At 39.4% G+C, this 16,248-nt stretch overlaps 1 protein-coding gene across 1 annotated transcript; it reads right to left on the reverse strand.

The window, feature by feature from the left end:
- Window positions 1-1,494: 1,494 nt before the first annotated feature.
- Window positions 1,495-4,719, reverse strand: Cdc5 (cell division cycle protein 21). The gene is made up of 6 exons (XM_067792241.1): window positions 4,513-4,719; window positions 4,186-4,451; window positions 3,981-4,111; window positions 3,141-3,918; window positions 1,817-2,864; window positions 1,495-1,766 (listed from the first exon to the last, which is right to left on the reverse strand). The coding sequence occupies exons 1-6, from the start codon at window positions 4,555-4,557 to the stop codon at window positions 1,620-1,622; spliced, it is 2,415 nt and encodes an 804-aa protein (XP_067648342.1). The 5' UTR covers window positions 4,558-4,719; the 3' UTR covers window positions 1,495-1,619.
- Window positions 4,720-16,248: the final 11,529 nt, after the last annotated feature.

Below are 16,248 nucleotides of genomic sequence, written 5' to 3' on the forward strand. Positions count from 1 at the left end.
AACTTGATCAGAAGATCCCCCAAAAACTCCTGACAGCTGAATTCATGATGTATTACTAATGTTACCAAGTTATTAATTACTAAAATACGCCAGGGGATATACTAGCCCCGCGACAATCGGCGTAGAACCAGAAGATGCTGATCCGATCGAGCCGATTTCATATATTCTATATTACAATCCATAACTGTAACATTTCTCTTATCTTACTTACTTACTTAATTGGCGCTTAACCGTTCAACAAGGCGCACCAGTCGCTTCTTCTCTCTGCCTACCGGCGCCAATTGGTCCTCTTATCTTACTGGTCTGATTTTTAGGGCAAAGCAACAGTGAGTTAAAATTTGTTGTAACTATATTTAGAATTCCAGTGTTTTAGCAAAGTTTTAACATAAATAAGGTGTAACACGACAGTTTTGGCTGTAGGAAAGACAAAAACATTCCTCGAAAATCTTCAGTAGCGCTGAACAGGCTAAAACACTTAGTTGGGTATGACAACAATAAACAACACCTTTTCGGGGACAACATTGTTGACAAATTTTCAGATAGCCGAATGACAGAACAAAGAAGAATTTGAGCGAGACAATTGACGGCTTACTTCATCTGGTTATTCCATCATGGTGTTGGTGTAGTCATTGTACAGGTATTTGTACCTGTACAATGGGTGTAGTTGTCCAAGGCATCAAAACAGTTGTCTCAGAAAATTTTGAAGTTGGTTGAAAAAAATATTGTAACGAATTTAGGGAAATTCCGCGTATTCCAAACCTTCTGCTAACGTTCGAATCGGATGAAGATGGCTGTAGGGATTTCGGGATTCCGCTGGCCACCTGTGGATTGCTCCTCCAAAGCTGGGCCTCGAGTCAGCTCAGCAAACGTTGGGCGGACACCACGTTTTGCAAGGTAGCAAGATCTTTTTGGCCGAAAGTGGATGGCAGGTCTGCTGAAATAATTGGGTTCACTAAGGCTCACCTATCAATGGTCATTGGGGTTTTGACAGGGCACTGTCCCTTGGGTATCCATCCATGCATTTCGTCTCAATATACTGGAAACTCCATCCTGCTGCAGCTGTATGGAGGATGATGTGGTAGAATCACTTTATGCTTGATTGCCAAGCTTTTGTCAGAACTAGGCGAAAGTGCTTCGGTCGCGACTCACTTGGATCTCCCGAGGATTTATCCAAAGTTGAGATTGGTATCATTCGGAGCTTTATCGTTGCTACCCAACGATTCTCTAAGTAGCTAGATCTAAGTCACTGTTATTTTTGGTGTATGTGGTATCACGACGGACCTTCGTGTTGTCCAAGTCAGCTATCCTTATCCGGGCAGCTACCACCTAACCTAACTAGGATCAGCAACACGGGTAGTTTATTTAACCATGTCAACTAATTAATAGAATAAGCAAAAATAAATCACGGTAAAGGAAGAAAATCGAAGAAAGAGAAGATGGTGGACTTCCGGTTCATTATTGGATCGAAGACCGAAAAATAAAGTACTAAGATAATTAATCCTGACATTTCTGCTGTTTTATTAACCATCCAAGGTAGAAATTACACCTTATTTAATTTGACTAATGAATACAACTTTCCAGTGTGTGATAAGAATATTTTTTTGTTTACTTTATTGTATTTAATTTAATGCGGCATTCGTTTCTTCATGGAATTTATACAATTCTAGCTCTTGCTGCGCTTGCTCAAGTTCTTCTCGCAAATTTGCATATTTTTGTTGCAATTCCTTTTCACGTTCCATTTGGCGACGTACATCCTCTTGCAGTGACTATAAAAAGAAAACTATTATATTTGAGATTTTATAATTTTTTTGTTTACCTCTAAACGTCTGGGTATAGCAACTGACTCTTGCTCGGCTAAAAATTTAAAAGTTGATAATGCCAACGTATTCTGTTCGATTTGATCGTATGTATCTTGTAATTGTTTAATCATTGCTTGTGCGCGCGCTTGATAGCCTCCTGTGAGTATTTTTAATTTCTTCTCGATTTTAGCACAACGTTTTGCTTCTTTCGCCATGTGACGACGATTCTGTTCCAATTGTTTTTCCGCGGATTCTAAACGATCTTTTTTACTTGCCAAATTAGCACGGGTATAACGATTTTGTGACGGCAAATATAACACTTGTCCCAAACACTCTTGCCACACTTGTGAATACACTTCCATTGGTAAATCACCGTGCCCCATGCCTTCCTTTACAACTTCCATTTCCTCCTTAATCAACTTGGTAGCTTTTTCTAAATCGGGCTTTTTATATTCTTCATAGGGATTGGCTTTGAAATAATTTTGTAGCTGTTCGATTTTATTTTGAGACTGTCCTGGCACTGGATCTTTAACTGAATCATACAGAAGCATAGTTATCATTTCATGTTTAATTAACTCCTCGGCTTTTTGCATATCGTTAAGATTTTGTTTCTCTGATTGTGGACGTAAAATTTTTGTATTCACTTCAGTTGGTCTCGGCAGTTGGCGTTGTATAGCTTGTGAACGTTTCTCCAGTTCACGTTGACGTTTGGCATTTTCTTCGGCGATGGCGCGTGCATCAACATCGGCTTGATCTTCGACCGTATTTGTAGATTGCGCATCGTTGGCTTCATGATCATCATGTTCGGGTACAACAATTTCATAATCATTGCGTGGTACAGGCAATGTGGCTAATCCTTCACGCAGAGAATTCTTCAATTGTTTCTGATAATTTTTGTATACGGCTGGAGTATCGCCTACATTTAGATTATCTTCGGGATTGATGCTCAATTTATCGCGCACCATAGACGGTGTTTGTCGTAAAGGTGTTTTAGCAAACGGAACAAGTGCACTAGAAGCTGGTGTTGCAAAACCTGGTGTTCCATTTTCACCACCACGTTGGGTCCTAAGGGGAAAGAAGTAAAGATTTGACGGTGATATAGCAATAATGTATTAACAATTTAAATAGTTTCAGAAAAAAAGTGAAAAGGCAACAAACATACTGGTAAGTATTATAACTCTTTCAGCACTGCCAAAGGCACTTATCAGAAACTTTTATAAAATAGGCTATTAGAAATATTTTTCTTAGAACAGGGAATTGGATCAGTCAGTTTCGCAAGTTTTGCTAACTTAAAAATGTTCAAAAGAAAAAAAACAAAAAAACTTATGAATGTATACTCACCTAAATGGTGTGGCAATAACAGTGTTAGGTGTAGCAATTGATTGCGCCTTAGGTAACGCTCCTGAAAAATCTGATTCATGTAATGGCGTGTTAACGCCACCTTTCAATGGTGTTTCCACATGTGTAAGCGCCATCATATTCTGTGCTTCCTGCATTATGCGATCGGTGAAAGGTGCAGGTGTACGTGGAGTTGCTGCAACTTGTGGCGTAATAGAGTAATCGGCTAACAGCGCATCTGTTGTTTCAACACCACTTTCCCCTGCCACTTCCTTAGCTATTTCACTAGCACGTCCCAATTTGACCACTTGCTGCAATTCGCGATCGGATATTTGTGGTTGCGGTAACACCAGTTTGGAGCGCTTTCTCTCGGGTTCTAAATTTTGCAACATAGCTAGGGGCATATCATTTTCTTTACGTTGCTTGAGCTTTTGTTTATCTTTCTTGCGTTCGCGTTCTTCTTTCTCTGAACGCAGTTCACCATCCAGGTCCTGTTGACGCATTTTATTAAAGTCTGGTTCTAGTTTTTCAACATTTTCTTCTGAGGTGTCATAGAAACCAATAGCGGGTCGCTTTTCAAATGGTATCTCTGCATTGTAGTCGATGCCTTTAACACGTCTGCGATTACCACTACCAATACCGGCAGCACGCAATTCTCTACGCTTTTGCAGTGCGGCCAATCGACGTGCTTCTTCCAATTGTTTTTCGCGTGCTTTACGCTTTGCTTTTTTGCCCTGTGTATTGGCAAGACGAGCACGTGCCTCAGACAGCATTTCGAGTTCTATATACATTTAAATATTGTAAATTATAGCAAAAAAAAAAACAAAATTTTAATTTGCATACCATCTTCATCCATATCTTTGGGATCGGGACGTGCAGGCTTTGTCTCGGGATTTGGATCAATTTCTCCTGGTTTCAGCTTACGCGGATCATCACCGCCATCCTCTCCATCTTCCTTACGTTGTGCTTGATCACTTTATTGATCAACGTAAAATATATACATAAATATATAAAAATGATGTTATTTGCACTTCTCTGCATAACTTACAGTAAATATTCATAACGTTCTAAACATTGTGCCGCCGTGCGTCCAATAATCGGCGCAATTGTACGCCATTGTGTTGGCATTAATTTGGCCAAATGCAAAAGCTTTTCATCCTCTTCCCGTGACCATTCTGTCTTCTTTATGCTAGGATCAAGCCATTCGTACCAGCGTGCCTTACATTGCTTGGCAGATTTGCGGTGCAGCAGTGATGCAATACGTGACCACTGGTTTTTGCCATATTTCATTACAGCTGCTTTGAGGATTTCATCCTGAAAGTTATCAATTTAGTTAATACACGTCCAAGAGTAACCAGTCGCGTCAAATGCTTACCTCAGTGTTTCTCCACACACCACCTTTTATCATAATTCGCGGCATGGTGCTATATAATTGTGAATTCTTTCGATGAGCACAAAAATCAAATCAAAAATGTTTGTCGAAATAAACAGCAAAAAGCATTGTATATTAAAGACTTTCCAGCAAACGAATTTTAGCAAACGAGAATATTTATTTGAACTGTACTGAAATTTTTCTGACGAAATATATATATACATATATACCTTATAACAGCTGATTCGACCAATCTTATGGGAATCAGTGTAATCGATTATTGGTGCCATATCGTAACGCTAAGGTCGTAACCGTATCGTAGCCAAGACATTGGTGCTTTATCGGTAACCTTATAACAGCTGATTGGACCAACTTTATGAGAATCAATGCAATCGTTTATTGGTGCCGCTAAGTTCGTAACCGTATCGTAGCCAACCAATTGGGTTTTGGTTTACCGTCGTAACGATAAACAGCTGATTACGTTAGGGATACGGATACAGCGATACGACATACGGCTTTAAGCCGGAGTCATTGGTGCCGTTTGTCGTATCGCTGTAGTCGTATCCCTAACGTAATCAGCTGTTTATCGTTACGACGGTAAACCAAAACCCAATTGTTTGGCTACGATACGGTTACGACCTTAGCGGCACCAATAATCGATTGCATTGATTCCCATAAGGTTGGTCGAATCAGCTGTTATAAGGTTACCGGTACGGTTACCGATAAAGCACCAATGCCTGCAGCTTAAAATAACGCAAAGTAAAACTCAACAGCAGGCATGCTTAACCAACGAACCGATATCATTTCGTTACGGTAATTAACGTTAATAAACGAAACAAAGTCATTTCGTTTCGTTTATTAACGTTAAGAACGTCAAATTAACGAAATTATTTCGTTTCGTTTTCTGCCATATCAAAACGAAATCAAATCGTTTATGTTGATTATTAATTTCAAACTATGCTGGCAAAGCTGATTGATGGCGGGGTCATTAATGGTGAAAGCATTAGCCCAGCTGATTGCAACTTTTCTCATGTATTTTGACAGTACGAACATTTCTCAGAGTATTTTTGACATTACCACCAACGAATTACACAAACAAATTACATGGAGTTTGTGTGTGTATGTGCGCTTGTTGTTACCACCTTACGGCTTCACCATGGCTATAGCATTGCCAGCACAATTCAAACATAAAGTATCACGTTTTTGTTAACGGTTTTAACGTTAACGAAAGCTTTTCGTTTCGGTTAAAAACGAGATACAATTTATCTTGATAATTTCTTTATCAATAATATTTCGAAGTGTTTCAACGGAAACGGTGGAAATTTTTTGATAAACGATTAGCTTAACGTTAAGGTGCATCCCTGCTCAACAGTATGCGTACAATATTGATTGTTATGTTTTACAAAGTTAAAATAACGCAACGTAAAAGTCAACATATATCTTACCAGGTAGCGCAATTAACAGATGATCGGTGAAAAGTCGCACATTCACACGCACAGTTCTCGACTCAGTTCCAAAAAACTTTAGATTATTTAGCTCAAATTTTAAAGGGAGATAATCCTTACGAATTTATGTATATAGAATATATAAGGCGTTTTTTTGTTATTTAAACAATATTTTTATTTATATTAAAGCTTTCTAATTTTTTTTTTAACTGTGAAAAAACTCCGAACACCATTCCTTTATTATATCCCTACAAGGCAGGTACCCGTTACCTAATCGATTACTTAATCGTCACCAATAACTTGTTCACCAATTATCGTCTTAATGACTTTTACATTGCTGTCGTGAAAAAGGTAACGCATGCGCTCTCTCAAAATAGTGTACGTGTGACTCGCTTTCTCGCTCTTACCTATTGTGTTTTCGACATTCCCTCTCGCTCGATGTTATTTACATTTTTAAGTTACCTCATCAGTTATGTTTTCGTTATCGCTAACCAAAATATATGCAACAACAACAACACGGGTAACTGGCCTATCGGTTACCTTCTGTCAAATCGCTTTTTCCATGAATGAAACGCGTCCTTTATGTTCAGATAATATATAATTATAAATAATTCATATATACAATGTTTTTTACAATTTAAATTATTCCCTTATTACTCTAGTGAACTTTACATATTTGTATATTGATATGTACAAGCTAATTAAGTACAATAACGTCTATTAATAGCTGTGCCCTCTCTGAAACTTTCGAAGCTCAATGATGATGCCCAATTTTTCCTGCGCTGGTGGTGTTGTTCAACATCAGTTTGCAGAGCCATATGAGTTTTGTAGGGATAATACCGGAAGCCCCAATTCGTGCTATCAAAGTCGATGTACAGGTGATATTGATCCTTTGGTCTTGACCCTTTCCCATAGTATGCTTGTTAGCGCCTTATCTGTGGTACTAAAAAGGCGGGGGATAGTTGTCGCAGTTTTCTTATAATTTGAGCAAATTTATGTTCTTCCTTCAGCTACAGCTGGAATATTTGGAATATTGCTATGCGCACATCGTCAAAATCAAATTACCTAGAATGAGAAAGAGTCTAATATCAGTAAGGATAGATTAAAGTTTTTAATATATTTAACCCGAAAAGTGTTCTTTTAATAGGGCTCCACAATTAGCTCTTTTCTGAGAGGCCAAAGGCACAAGGGACTCAAGAAGATTTCAGATAACTAGAATCAGGGGTACCCGAAGATACTTCGCTGTTGCATTCATAGAGAACACAACATTATAACAAGGGATAATTGATTGATGTTACGAAGGAAATTAGACGTGCTACAAAAACAAACAAATGCAGATGACTGTTTAATTCAAAAACAACAACAACAACAACAACTTAATTCATTATCCGAAGTTCTTGTATGGACGTGCAGTATGAAAAGTCCAAAGTTCCTTATAGATCTACATTTGAAGGCGCTTAGTTAGCTGACATCGCTTACTTAAACGGTTAATTCTAAAGGAAAAACAAAAACAAAATATAGGTTAGGTTGAACTGGCGGGTTCATGACGACCTCACATAGACTGATTGCGTCCGTAGTGTTACCAGAAGTTTGTTTTAACGACCAAGCTAAAAACCCTATCAACAACCAGGACATGTTATAAAATAACTCCGCCCTCTTGACAAATACCAGAAGCTTCCTAGAACTTAAGCCACTTGCTGCTTCTAGATCTGACAGCTGTCAGCTGGAGTCTTAGCCTGGCAAGCGCAGGGCACGAGCACAAAACGTAATCAATCGTTTCCTCATCCAACCCGCACTTCTTACATCTGCTATCACTGACCAAGCCTAATTTAAAGGCATGTGACGTCAGAAGGCAGTGTCCAGTAAGAATACCCGTCATGAGTCTACAGTCTACAGTTTAATGATAATGAAAATATAAGAATCAGTGTTTATGAATAACATATTGTTATGGAATCGCATTTACAGTGGAAGCAGTAAGGAAGGCGGTCGGCATGATGTGTTGGTGCACAGTGGCTAGTAATTGTCGGCTGGGGCGGGTCCTTGCCAACCTTACTGTTCCTGCGCCATAAACAGAAAAAAATTCCTATCATGCCTATCAAAACTCAACTGTCAAAAACCGCAGAGACGACTCAAAACGATTATAATTCAAAATAAAACAACATCCGGCCGAACCGGATGTCACGGACAGACCGTTAACATTCAAAAAAATTCAAATTCAAAAAAAACTCAAAAAAATCTATCGCAAAAAAAATTAACCGAACCGGACATGGCCGGTTACTAACTCTGAAAATCAAAAAAAATACTGAAAATAAATACAAACGGGTATCAACAAAAAGGGTCGAATATAACTTGGGGGCGCCGCGGGTGTTGTTGCGACGCCCGGTGCATATCCCACCCTCAAAATCCATGGCCACCGACGCACCTAAAATTTCGGTGGCCCCTTACCTGTAGACTCTACGTGCCTTCTAAATAAATGGCGACGCCAGCATTCCCATATTATTTACAAGTTTATTCAAATTTCATTTTTACTAACGTATGTATGCTATAAAAGAAATATTTAAAGCTATACCTATATTTATGTCATCCCGTTTTTTCTTGACAAGGGTTATAAGCGCTTGGTGTGAAAAAAAAGTTGTAAATAAATGTGCTTATGAATAGTAGATATATTACATGCAAAGTAAAAATTTGGTTAAATGCCCGTTTTCGTTTCATTCACAAACCTATTCTAGGGCTATACAGTTTGGATACAAATTCCGATAATTGGGGCCCCCTTACAAAATTAATATGTTGTTGTAGTAGCACTTATTTTTGAGTTAAACAAATCATCAATTCGGTATAACGCATAGTATTGGGGTAAATCATACTCCTCGAAGAAATTGTTTCACATATTCAAGTAAAACATAACTTTTAAATTTATAGGAAAATTAACGGAATCGTTTTACATGTTCAGGTAAAACGTGTACTTTAAATTCATAGAAAAATTAACGAAATCGTTTACATGTTCAGGTAAAACGTGAACTTTTAAATTTATGGTAAAATTAACGACATCGTTTTACATGTTCAGGTAAAACGTGAACTTTTAACTTCTTTTAACTTTATAGTAAGACTAACGACATCGTTTTATCTGTTCAGGCAAAATGTGAACTTTTAAAATTATATTGAAATTAATGAAATCGTTTTACATGTTCAGGGTAAACGTAAACTGTTTTGCATTTATCAGTCAGTACTGGTATTGTTTTTTTTTCTTGCTTCTAAGTTAATTAAACCTATCTACTTAACTTTACGTTACGTCTACCTTTTTTTTTTGCATGGTATAATAAGTTAACTTTACTACAAGCGGATGCAGCTTGCTCTCTTTAACTTAGGTATATGCATGTATATATGTATTACGTGTTAAGATTCTATACTAGGGTGATAGCCTTGAATTTGAATATGTCTGTATATTAACAATATATGTTGTTGCAGAGTCAAAAAAAATTTTAAAGAACAAGGTTGATACTACAAATACGTATATTTAGTTCAGTATTGGAACGAACTCACCGCTTTAACCGCTGATATTCGTTGTCGCAATTAAGATGACCGCAGGCCGATGCTCGCTGCTCTGTGGTTGTTATTGGAGCTGGTGTTGTTTTAGCCCGTATGGTCGTAGCTGATAAGGTTGCGGATAGTATTGTTGTAGCCGGTATGGTCGTAGCTGATAAGGATGCGGCTAGTATTGTTGTAGCCGTTATAGTCGTAGCTGATAGGGTTGCGCTAGCATTGTTATAGCCGGTATAGTCGTAGCTGATAAGGATGCGGCTAGTATTGCTGTAGCCGTTATGGTCGTAGCTGATAAGGTTGCGGCTAATATTGTTGTCGGTGGTGCCCGTGATAATAGTAGGCGCCGTTGGTGGTGGTTGGCGCTTTCGGTCGAGGTAACCGAGTGAACCGGGTGGCGATAAAGCTTCGTGCTACCCTTTACGAGCCGGATGACTCGGTTGTTTGACGTTGATTGTATTACGCGGCAGCGTACTGCTGGCCCTGGAGGCAGAGGTGGTGTCAGACGCTTTTCCGCAGATGGTAGGGTTCTTTGTAAACGTAGAGGAAGGGGTTTATCTCACTAGGTGTGACTGCGAACGCCGACCTACTTCAACTGGATCTTGTGTCCACGCAACACAACCGGTGCAAGGTTTATTACCACCCAAAATAGACGCGTAGAAACGAGATTTGTCGGAAAGAACGGTTTCGGTGCTTTGCGCTATCGACTCTTTCCTAGTTTCTGGACAATCACCTGCTTACGCGCACAGCCGGCGAGGATGTTTTGTGATTAGTTGAGTATCGTTGGGGATGCGCCGTGAGCAATAAGGTTACCAAAGTAGTATAGTTGAGTATCGTTGGGGATGCGAAGTGACCAATAAGGTTACTAAAGCAGTATATTAGCGGAACTTGATGCTGAAGTTATGCCCCTAGATGTTATATATCCCGTTTGTATAATTGTAGGGTCGCCAAAATTTCGCTCACGCAATTTTCCACCTTTCCTCTTTTTCTTTTTGCGGAAACTCATGGCAATTTTCTCTAGTGATCGACCGTCTGTCTTTTTCCTTGTTTTTTTCGATACTTTTTATCGCAACTTTCGCCCCATCACTAGGTGTTCGCGCGGACACGCTCCCAAGTGGACCGTAACCGTAGATACTTCACCAAGTGATCTAATTTCGTAATTTCTTATAAATTGTTTGCGTTTTTTATTGTATGTGGATATACATATGTATGTACATAACCATTTTGGTCGCATCAAAGTGAAAAAGGGGCTAGCCGTTCATTGTTATCTTATGGCGGTGCCAGCGCAACAAAGCAAAGCAACGCAATCGAAATATATTATTTCATATTTTTTCACTTATCTACCACACAATATTTCTACAAAACTTTGCCTTTTTTATAAATTTTAATAAGTTTTTATCACCTTACTTGCTGATTTTTTTGAAAATAATGAAACTGAACATATTTCTTGGAGTTTTGTTTTGGGTAGTTTAGGCAACTCTATAGCCATCTGATGTTCTTGGAAACGAATGAACTTTTGTTTACAATCGAATGAACTTCAAGACCCATTCTTGGAAACGAATGAACTTTTGTTTACAATCAAATGAACTTCAAGACCCATTCCTGGAAACGAATTGAGAGAGAATAAAAGTTTCATATCATGTCATCAGTGGTTTCAAAGTTTCCCGGAATAATTAATGAACTGCCATTTCGATGACAGCATGAAACGTCGATGTGTTAGTGGAGAGCGAAAAAAGCTTTGAATGTGTGGGTGAATTAGTTACCACCGTCTTGTAGGGATGTTATTCGACTGCCTATTTCATTTGCCGTCTTTCAGTGAGTTTTACAGCTCCGGCTCACGCTCAATTCTCACGGAAATGCTCTGGATCATTCAGAGACGTGAGAAGCAGATGTCGTGAAATTTTCGCACACCACGTTGCCAACCTAAAAAGAAGAAATTAACAAATTATCTGGCTCACAAATTGAATCAGACTTCTATCTGGATTTATCTGGCTCAAATCGTTGTTGTTGCATTTACATGCAAAATTATTTATCTGGCTCAGGATTTTGCCACCGGATGATAGCTATTGTGTACAGTACCAGTGTGTCAACTAAGCGATAAATGTCAAAGTTACAAACAGCCTCGCTCACCTGATGCAAATCTCAGGTCTAGAGTTGCATTTTTGGTACATAAGAGTATTTTAAGCTGAGTTGAATTTGATAGTTTAATAAAACTTTGTAGTTTTAACAGATGAAATAGTTGCGGAAATATAAATAATAGAAGATTTGTAGCCTCCAACAATGCGGAAACATACCGAAAGCAAAATTTATTTAAATTAGAGTCAAAAAGGTCTAGAGAAACTTAACCAAATATAAAGCGTGTAACGTGTTGCCCTGAGGAAAATTTTCACTTCTATGGCTGTTTACACAAATGCATAAAGCAAAATTATATAAACGCTTTGGTCGCTTCAAAGCAAAGATAACGCAAGGCGTTTGATTGTTTTTCGTATGGCGTCGTCAATGGCGTAGGCATGCAACCAAATCGTTTATATAAATCTTTTGATGCTTCGCCCGACAGATGAGTTAAATTTATGGGAGCTCCTCTATTTTGCCAAGCAAAGTTTGTTGAATGTTAAAGGACTCAAAAAGTTGAGAAATTCTCAAAGGAGGATTTACAACTCTCTTCGCTTCAAAGCGAAGTAAATGGCAAGGAGTCTCATTTTTATATTACGGCCCTGCCAAGATCAGATCGATGCAACACAACCAAAGTGTCTATGTAAATCCGCCTTAATTTCTGTCGCTGTGAAAGTCTCCCGCAAATAAAACGGTGCTGTGAGTGGAAGCAAACCAAAGAAGCGGGCAAAAATTTAATGAATGAAAGTTTAAATATTGGATAAGTTTTTATGCAATAACATTGTTGTTTTTTCGTTTAAAAATACTGTTACCAGATTCTTTTATTACCCAAATATAATGAACTTGGGTACAGAAATTCAGAAATCCTAGAAAATATTTTACCGATATACTTTGTTGTTGAGTTTAAAAAGTTTTTCACAATAATTTGAAAAACTCTACGTTTTCTATGCTGTTTACACTTAGAGAAGTAACCTTGTATAGTAAATTAAATTTTTAATGAAAGTCAATAACTCTGAACTGAACAATTTTCGCCATGAAAAAAATTAAAATGCTGTGGAACATGAGCAACACTTTTGTGACTACATAAGCCCTGTTTCAATCTTTTACGATCCTTGCACAGAACCCTAATTAACCGTTTTCAACCGAAACAGCAATGGCAACCCAGATTTTCCCATTATACTCACTTAAGCAAGTGCCTGTCAGAAAGAAGTCAACACACTTGTACTTATACACTATGGCCTATTTCACTGCCTTCCACTCTATTCGCAACATAACCTCAATTTAAGCTGCCAAACTATATAGTAAACAATGGCAAAAAGCCGAGAAATCTATAAACGTAAAATCAACGCGAATTTTGACAGTCGGTTTTCATTCATTTCAGGTCCGTTCCCTAACACTCAGAATCACTTATCAATGTCTGAATCAGTAGCCGTGTTTTTTTACACGCGCATACGTTTACGTTTGCGCGTAAAAAACGCTTATCCTCGCTTAGATAATGCTTACGAGACCCATCTAGCGGCGGTGGATAAATAACTAGCTACAGCACAGGGTGTACCTAAAATCGGAGACACAAACCTCTGGCATAGATGAATGGATTTGCGACTCTAGATTTTGAGAGAGCGCTGTCAAAATGCACATTTTTGTTAATGAAGCCACTCCAAACAAAAGTGAATAGATCTGCATATGGGGATTTCTGACATACATTTCCGCACTTTTATAGTTTCAATAATTTAAAACAAGTAAGTAAAGCTAAGATCGGGTGTAACCCAACATTACATACTCAGCTGAGAGCTTTGGAGACAAAATAAGGCAAAATCACCATTTAGCAAAATGAGCCTAGGGAAACCCTGGAATAAGTTTGTATGAAATGTGTATCAAATGAAAGGTCTTAATGATTATTTAAAACGTAGTGGGCCTTAGTTCTATAGGTGGACGCCTTTTCGAGATATCGCAATAAGGGTGGACCAGGGGTGACTCTAGAATGTGTTTGTACGATATGGGTATCAAATTAAAAGTATTAAAGAGGGTTTTAAAAGGGAGTAGCCCTTAGTTGTATATGTGAAAGCGTTTTCGAGATATCGACCAAAATGTGGACCAGGGTGACCCATAACATCTTCCGTCGGGTACCGCTAATTTATTCATATATATCATACCACGGACAGTATTCCTGCCAAGATTCCAAGGGCTTTTGATTTCGCCCTGCAGAAGTTTTACATTTTCTTCTACTTAATATGGTAGGTGTCACACCCATTTTACAAAGTTTTCTCTAAAGTTATATTTTGCGTCAAAAAACCAATCCAATTACCATGTTTCATCTCTTTTTTCATATTTGGTACAGAATTATGGCATTTTTTTCATTTTTCGTAATTTTCGATATCGGGAAAGTGGGCGTGGTCATAGTCGGATTTCGGCCATATTTTATACCAAGATAAAGCGACTTAAGATAAGTACGTGAACTAAGTTTATTTAAGATATATCGTTTTCTGCGCAAGTTATCGTGTTAACGGCCGAGCGGAAGGACAGACGGTCGACTGTGTATAAAAACTGAGCGTGGCTTCAACCGATTTCGCCCAATTTCACAGAAAACAGTTATCGTCATAGAATCTATGTCCCTACCAAATTACACAAGGATTGGTACATTTTTGTTCGACTTATGGCATTAAAAGTATTCTAGACGAATTAAATGAAAAAGGTCGGAGTTACGCCCATTTTGAAATTTTTTTTCCCTGTATTTTGTTCCACCATATCATTACTGGAGTCGAATTGTTACGGTCTGCTGCTACGGTCTACGGCTACGATCCACTTGGGAGCTTGTTCGCGCGAACACACCTAGTGATGTGGCGAAAGTTGCGATAAAAAGTATCGAAAAACAAGGAAGAAGACAGACGGGCGATCACTAGCGAAAATTGCCATGAGTTTCCGGCAAAAAAAAAAAAAGAGGAAGGGTGGAAAATTGCATGGGCGAAATTTTGGCGGCCCTACAATTATACAAATGGGAATATATAACATCTAGGGACATAACTTCAGCAGCAAAGGCGTCAAGCTCCGCTAATACACTGCTTTAGTAACCTCATTGCTCACTTCGCATCCCCAACGATATTCAACTATACTGCTTTGGTAACCTTATTGCTCACTGCGCATCCCCAACGATACTCAACTAATCACAAAACATCCTCGCCGGCTGTGCGCGTAAGCAGGTAATTGTCCAGAAACTAGGAAAGAGTCGATAGCGCAAAGCACCGAAACCGTTCTTTCCGACAAATCTCGTTTCTACGCGTCTATTTTGGGTGGTAATAAACCTTGCACCGGTTGTGTTGTGTGGACACAAGATCCAGTTGAAGTATGTCGGCGTTCGCAGTCACACCTAGTAAGATAAACCCCTTCCTCTACGTTTACGAAGAACACTATCACCTGCGGAAAAGCGTCCGACACCACCTCCGCCTCCAGGGCCAGCAGAACGCTGCCGCGTAATACAATCAACGTCAAAATAGCCAAGTCATCCGGCTCGTGAAGGGTAGCACGAAGCTTTATCGCCACCCGGTTCACTCGGTTACCTCGACCCAAAGCGCCAACCACCACCAACGGCGCCTACTATTATCACGGGCATCACCATCGGTAGTACCTCCCCCTACCCCTTCATTAGCGCCAACCACGAGCGTAACAACCACCAAACGTACCGCCACCACCTGTTGCAAGGCACGCAGCAGGGCCGCGAATATAGGCCTGCGGCCACTAATGTTAACACCTACAACAAGCGGTACCACCGACAACAATACTAGCCGCAACCTTATCCGCTACGACCATAACGGCTACAACAATACTAGCCGCAACCCTATCAGCTACGACCATACCGGCTACAACAATACTAGCCGCAACCTTATCAGCTAAAACAGTTTACGTTTTACCTGAACATGTAAAACGATTTCATTAATTTTACTATAAATTTAATTTTTTAATTTTTTTCGCGGTTATTTCTTTTTGAATTTTAAATGTTTGAATGTCTAACGGTCTGTCCGTGGCATCCGGGTCGACCGGATGTCGTTTTATTTTGAATTGATAAGCGTTTTGAGTCGGTCTCTGCGCTTCTGTCAGGTTTTTTTGATTTTGACAGCTGAGTTTTTTGATAGGCATGATAGGATTTTTTTCTGATTATGGCGCAGGAACAGTAAGGTTGGCAAGGACCCGCCCCAGCCGACAATAACTAGCCACTGTGCACCACCACATCATGCCGACCGCCTTCCTTACTGCTTTCCTTAGAAAATGCATTACCATAACAGATGGCGCCCAACGTGGCGCCTGAGGCGCTGGTCGCGAGGGTCAGTCGGGTCAACCTGTGAAGTTGACCATCCCACCAGTCCGAGTGAGCAGCCACAGAAGCTGCCACCTACGTTGCGGTGGGATGGTTGGACGGATCAGGTTGTCCGCGCTGGTCATCGGGGGACAGTGGCTGATGAGGTCACGGGACTTCACGTCAGTCCTCCGAATTTTTGTATTCCCCGATGAGGCAGTGCTGCACGCACTTTAATTTTTTTTTGTAGATTAGAGGTTTTTATTTTCCCGGAATGTGGTGCGTTAGTCGGCTTAGGTAAAATATGTGTCCGCTAATTGGGTTTTTTTTTGTAAAGTAGTTTTTTTAGTGTATCTG

Source organism: Eurosta solidaginis, chromosome 5, assembly GCF_040869045.1.
Source record: "Eurosta solidaginis isolate ZX-2024a chromosome 5, ASM4086904v1, whole genome shotgun sequence".
NCBI classification, from domain to species: Eukaryota; Metazoa; Arthropoda; class Insecta; order Diptera; family Tephritidae; genus Eurosta; species Eurosta solidaginis.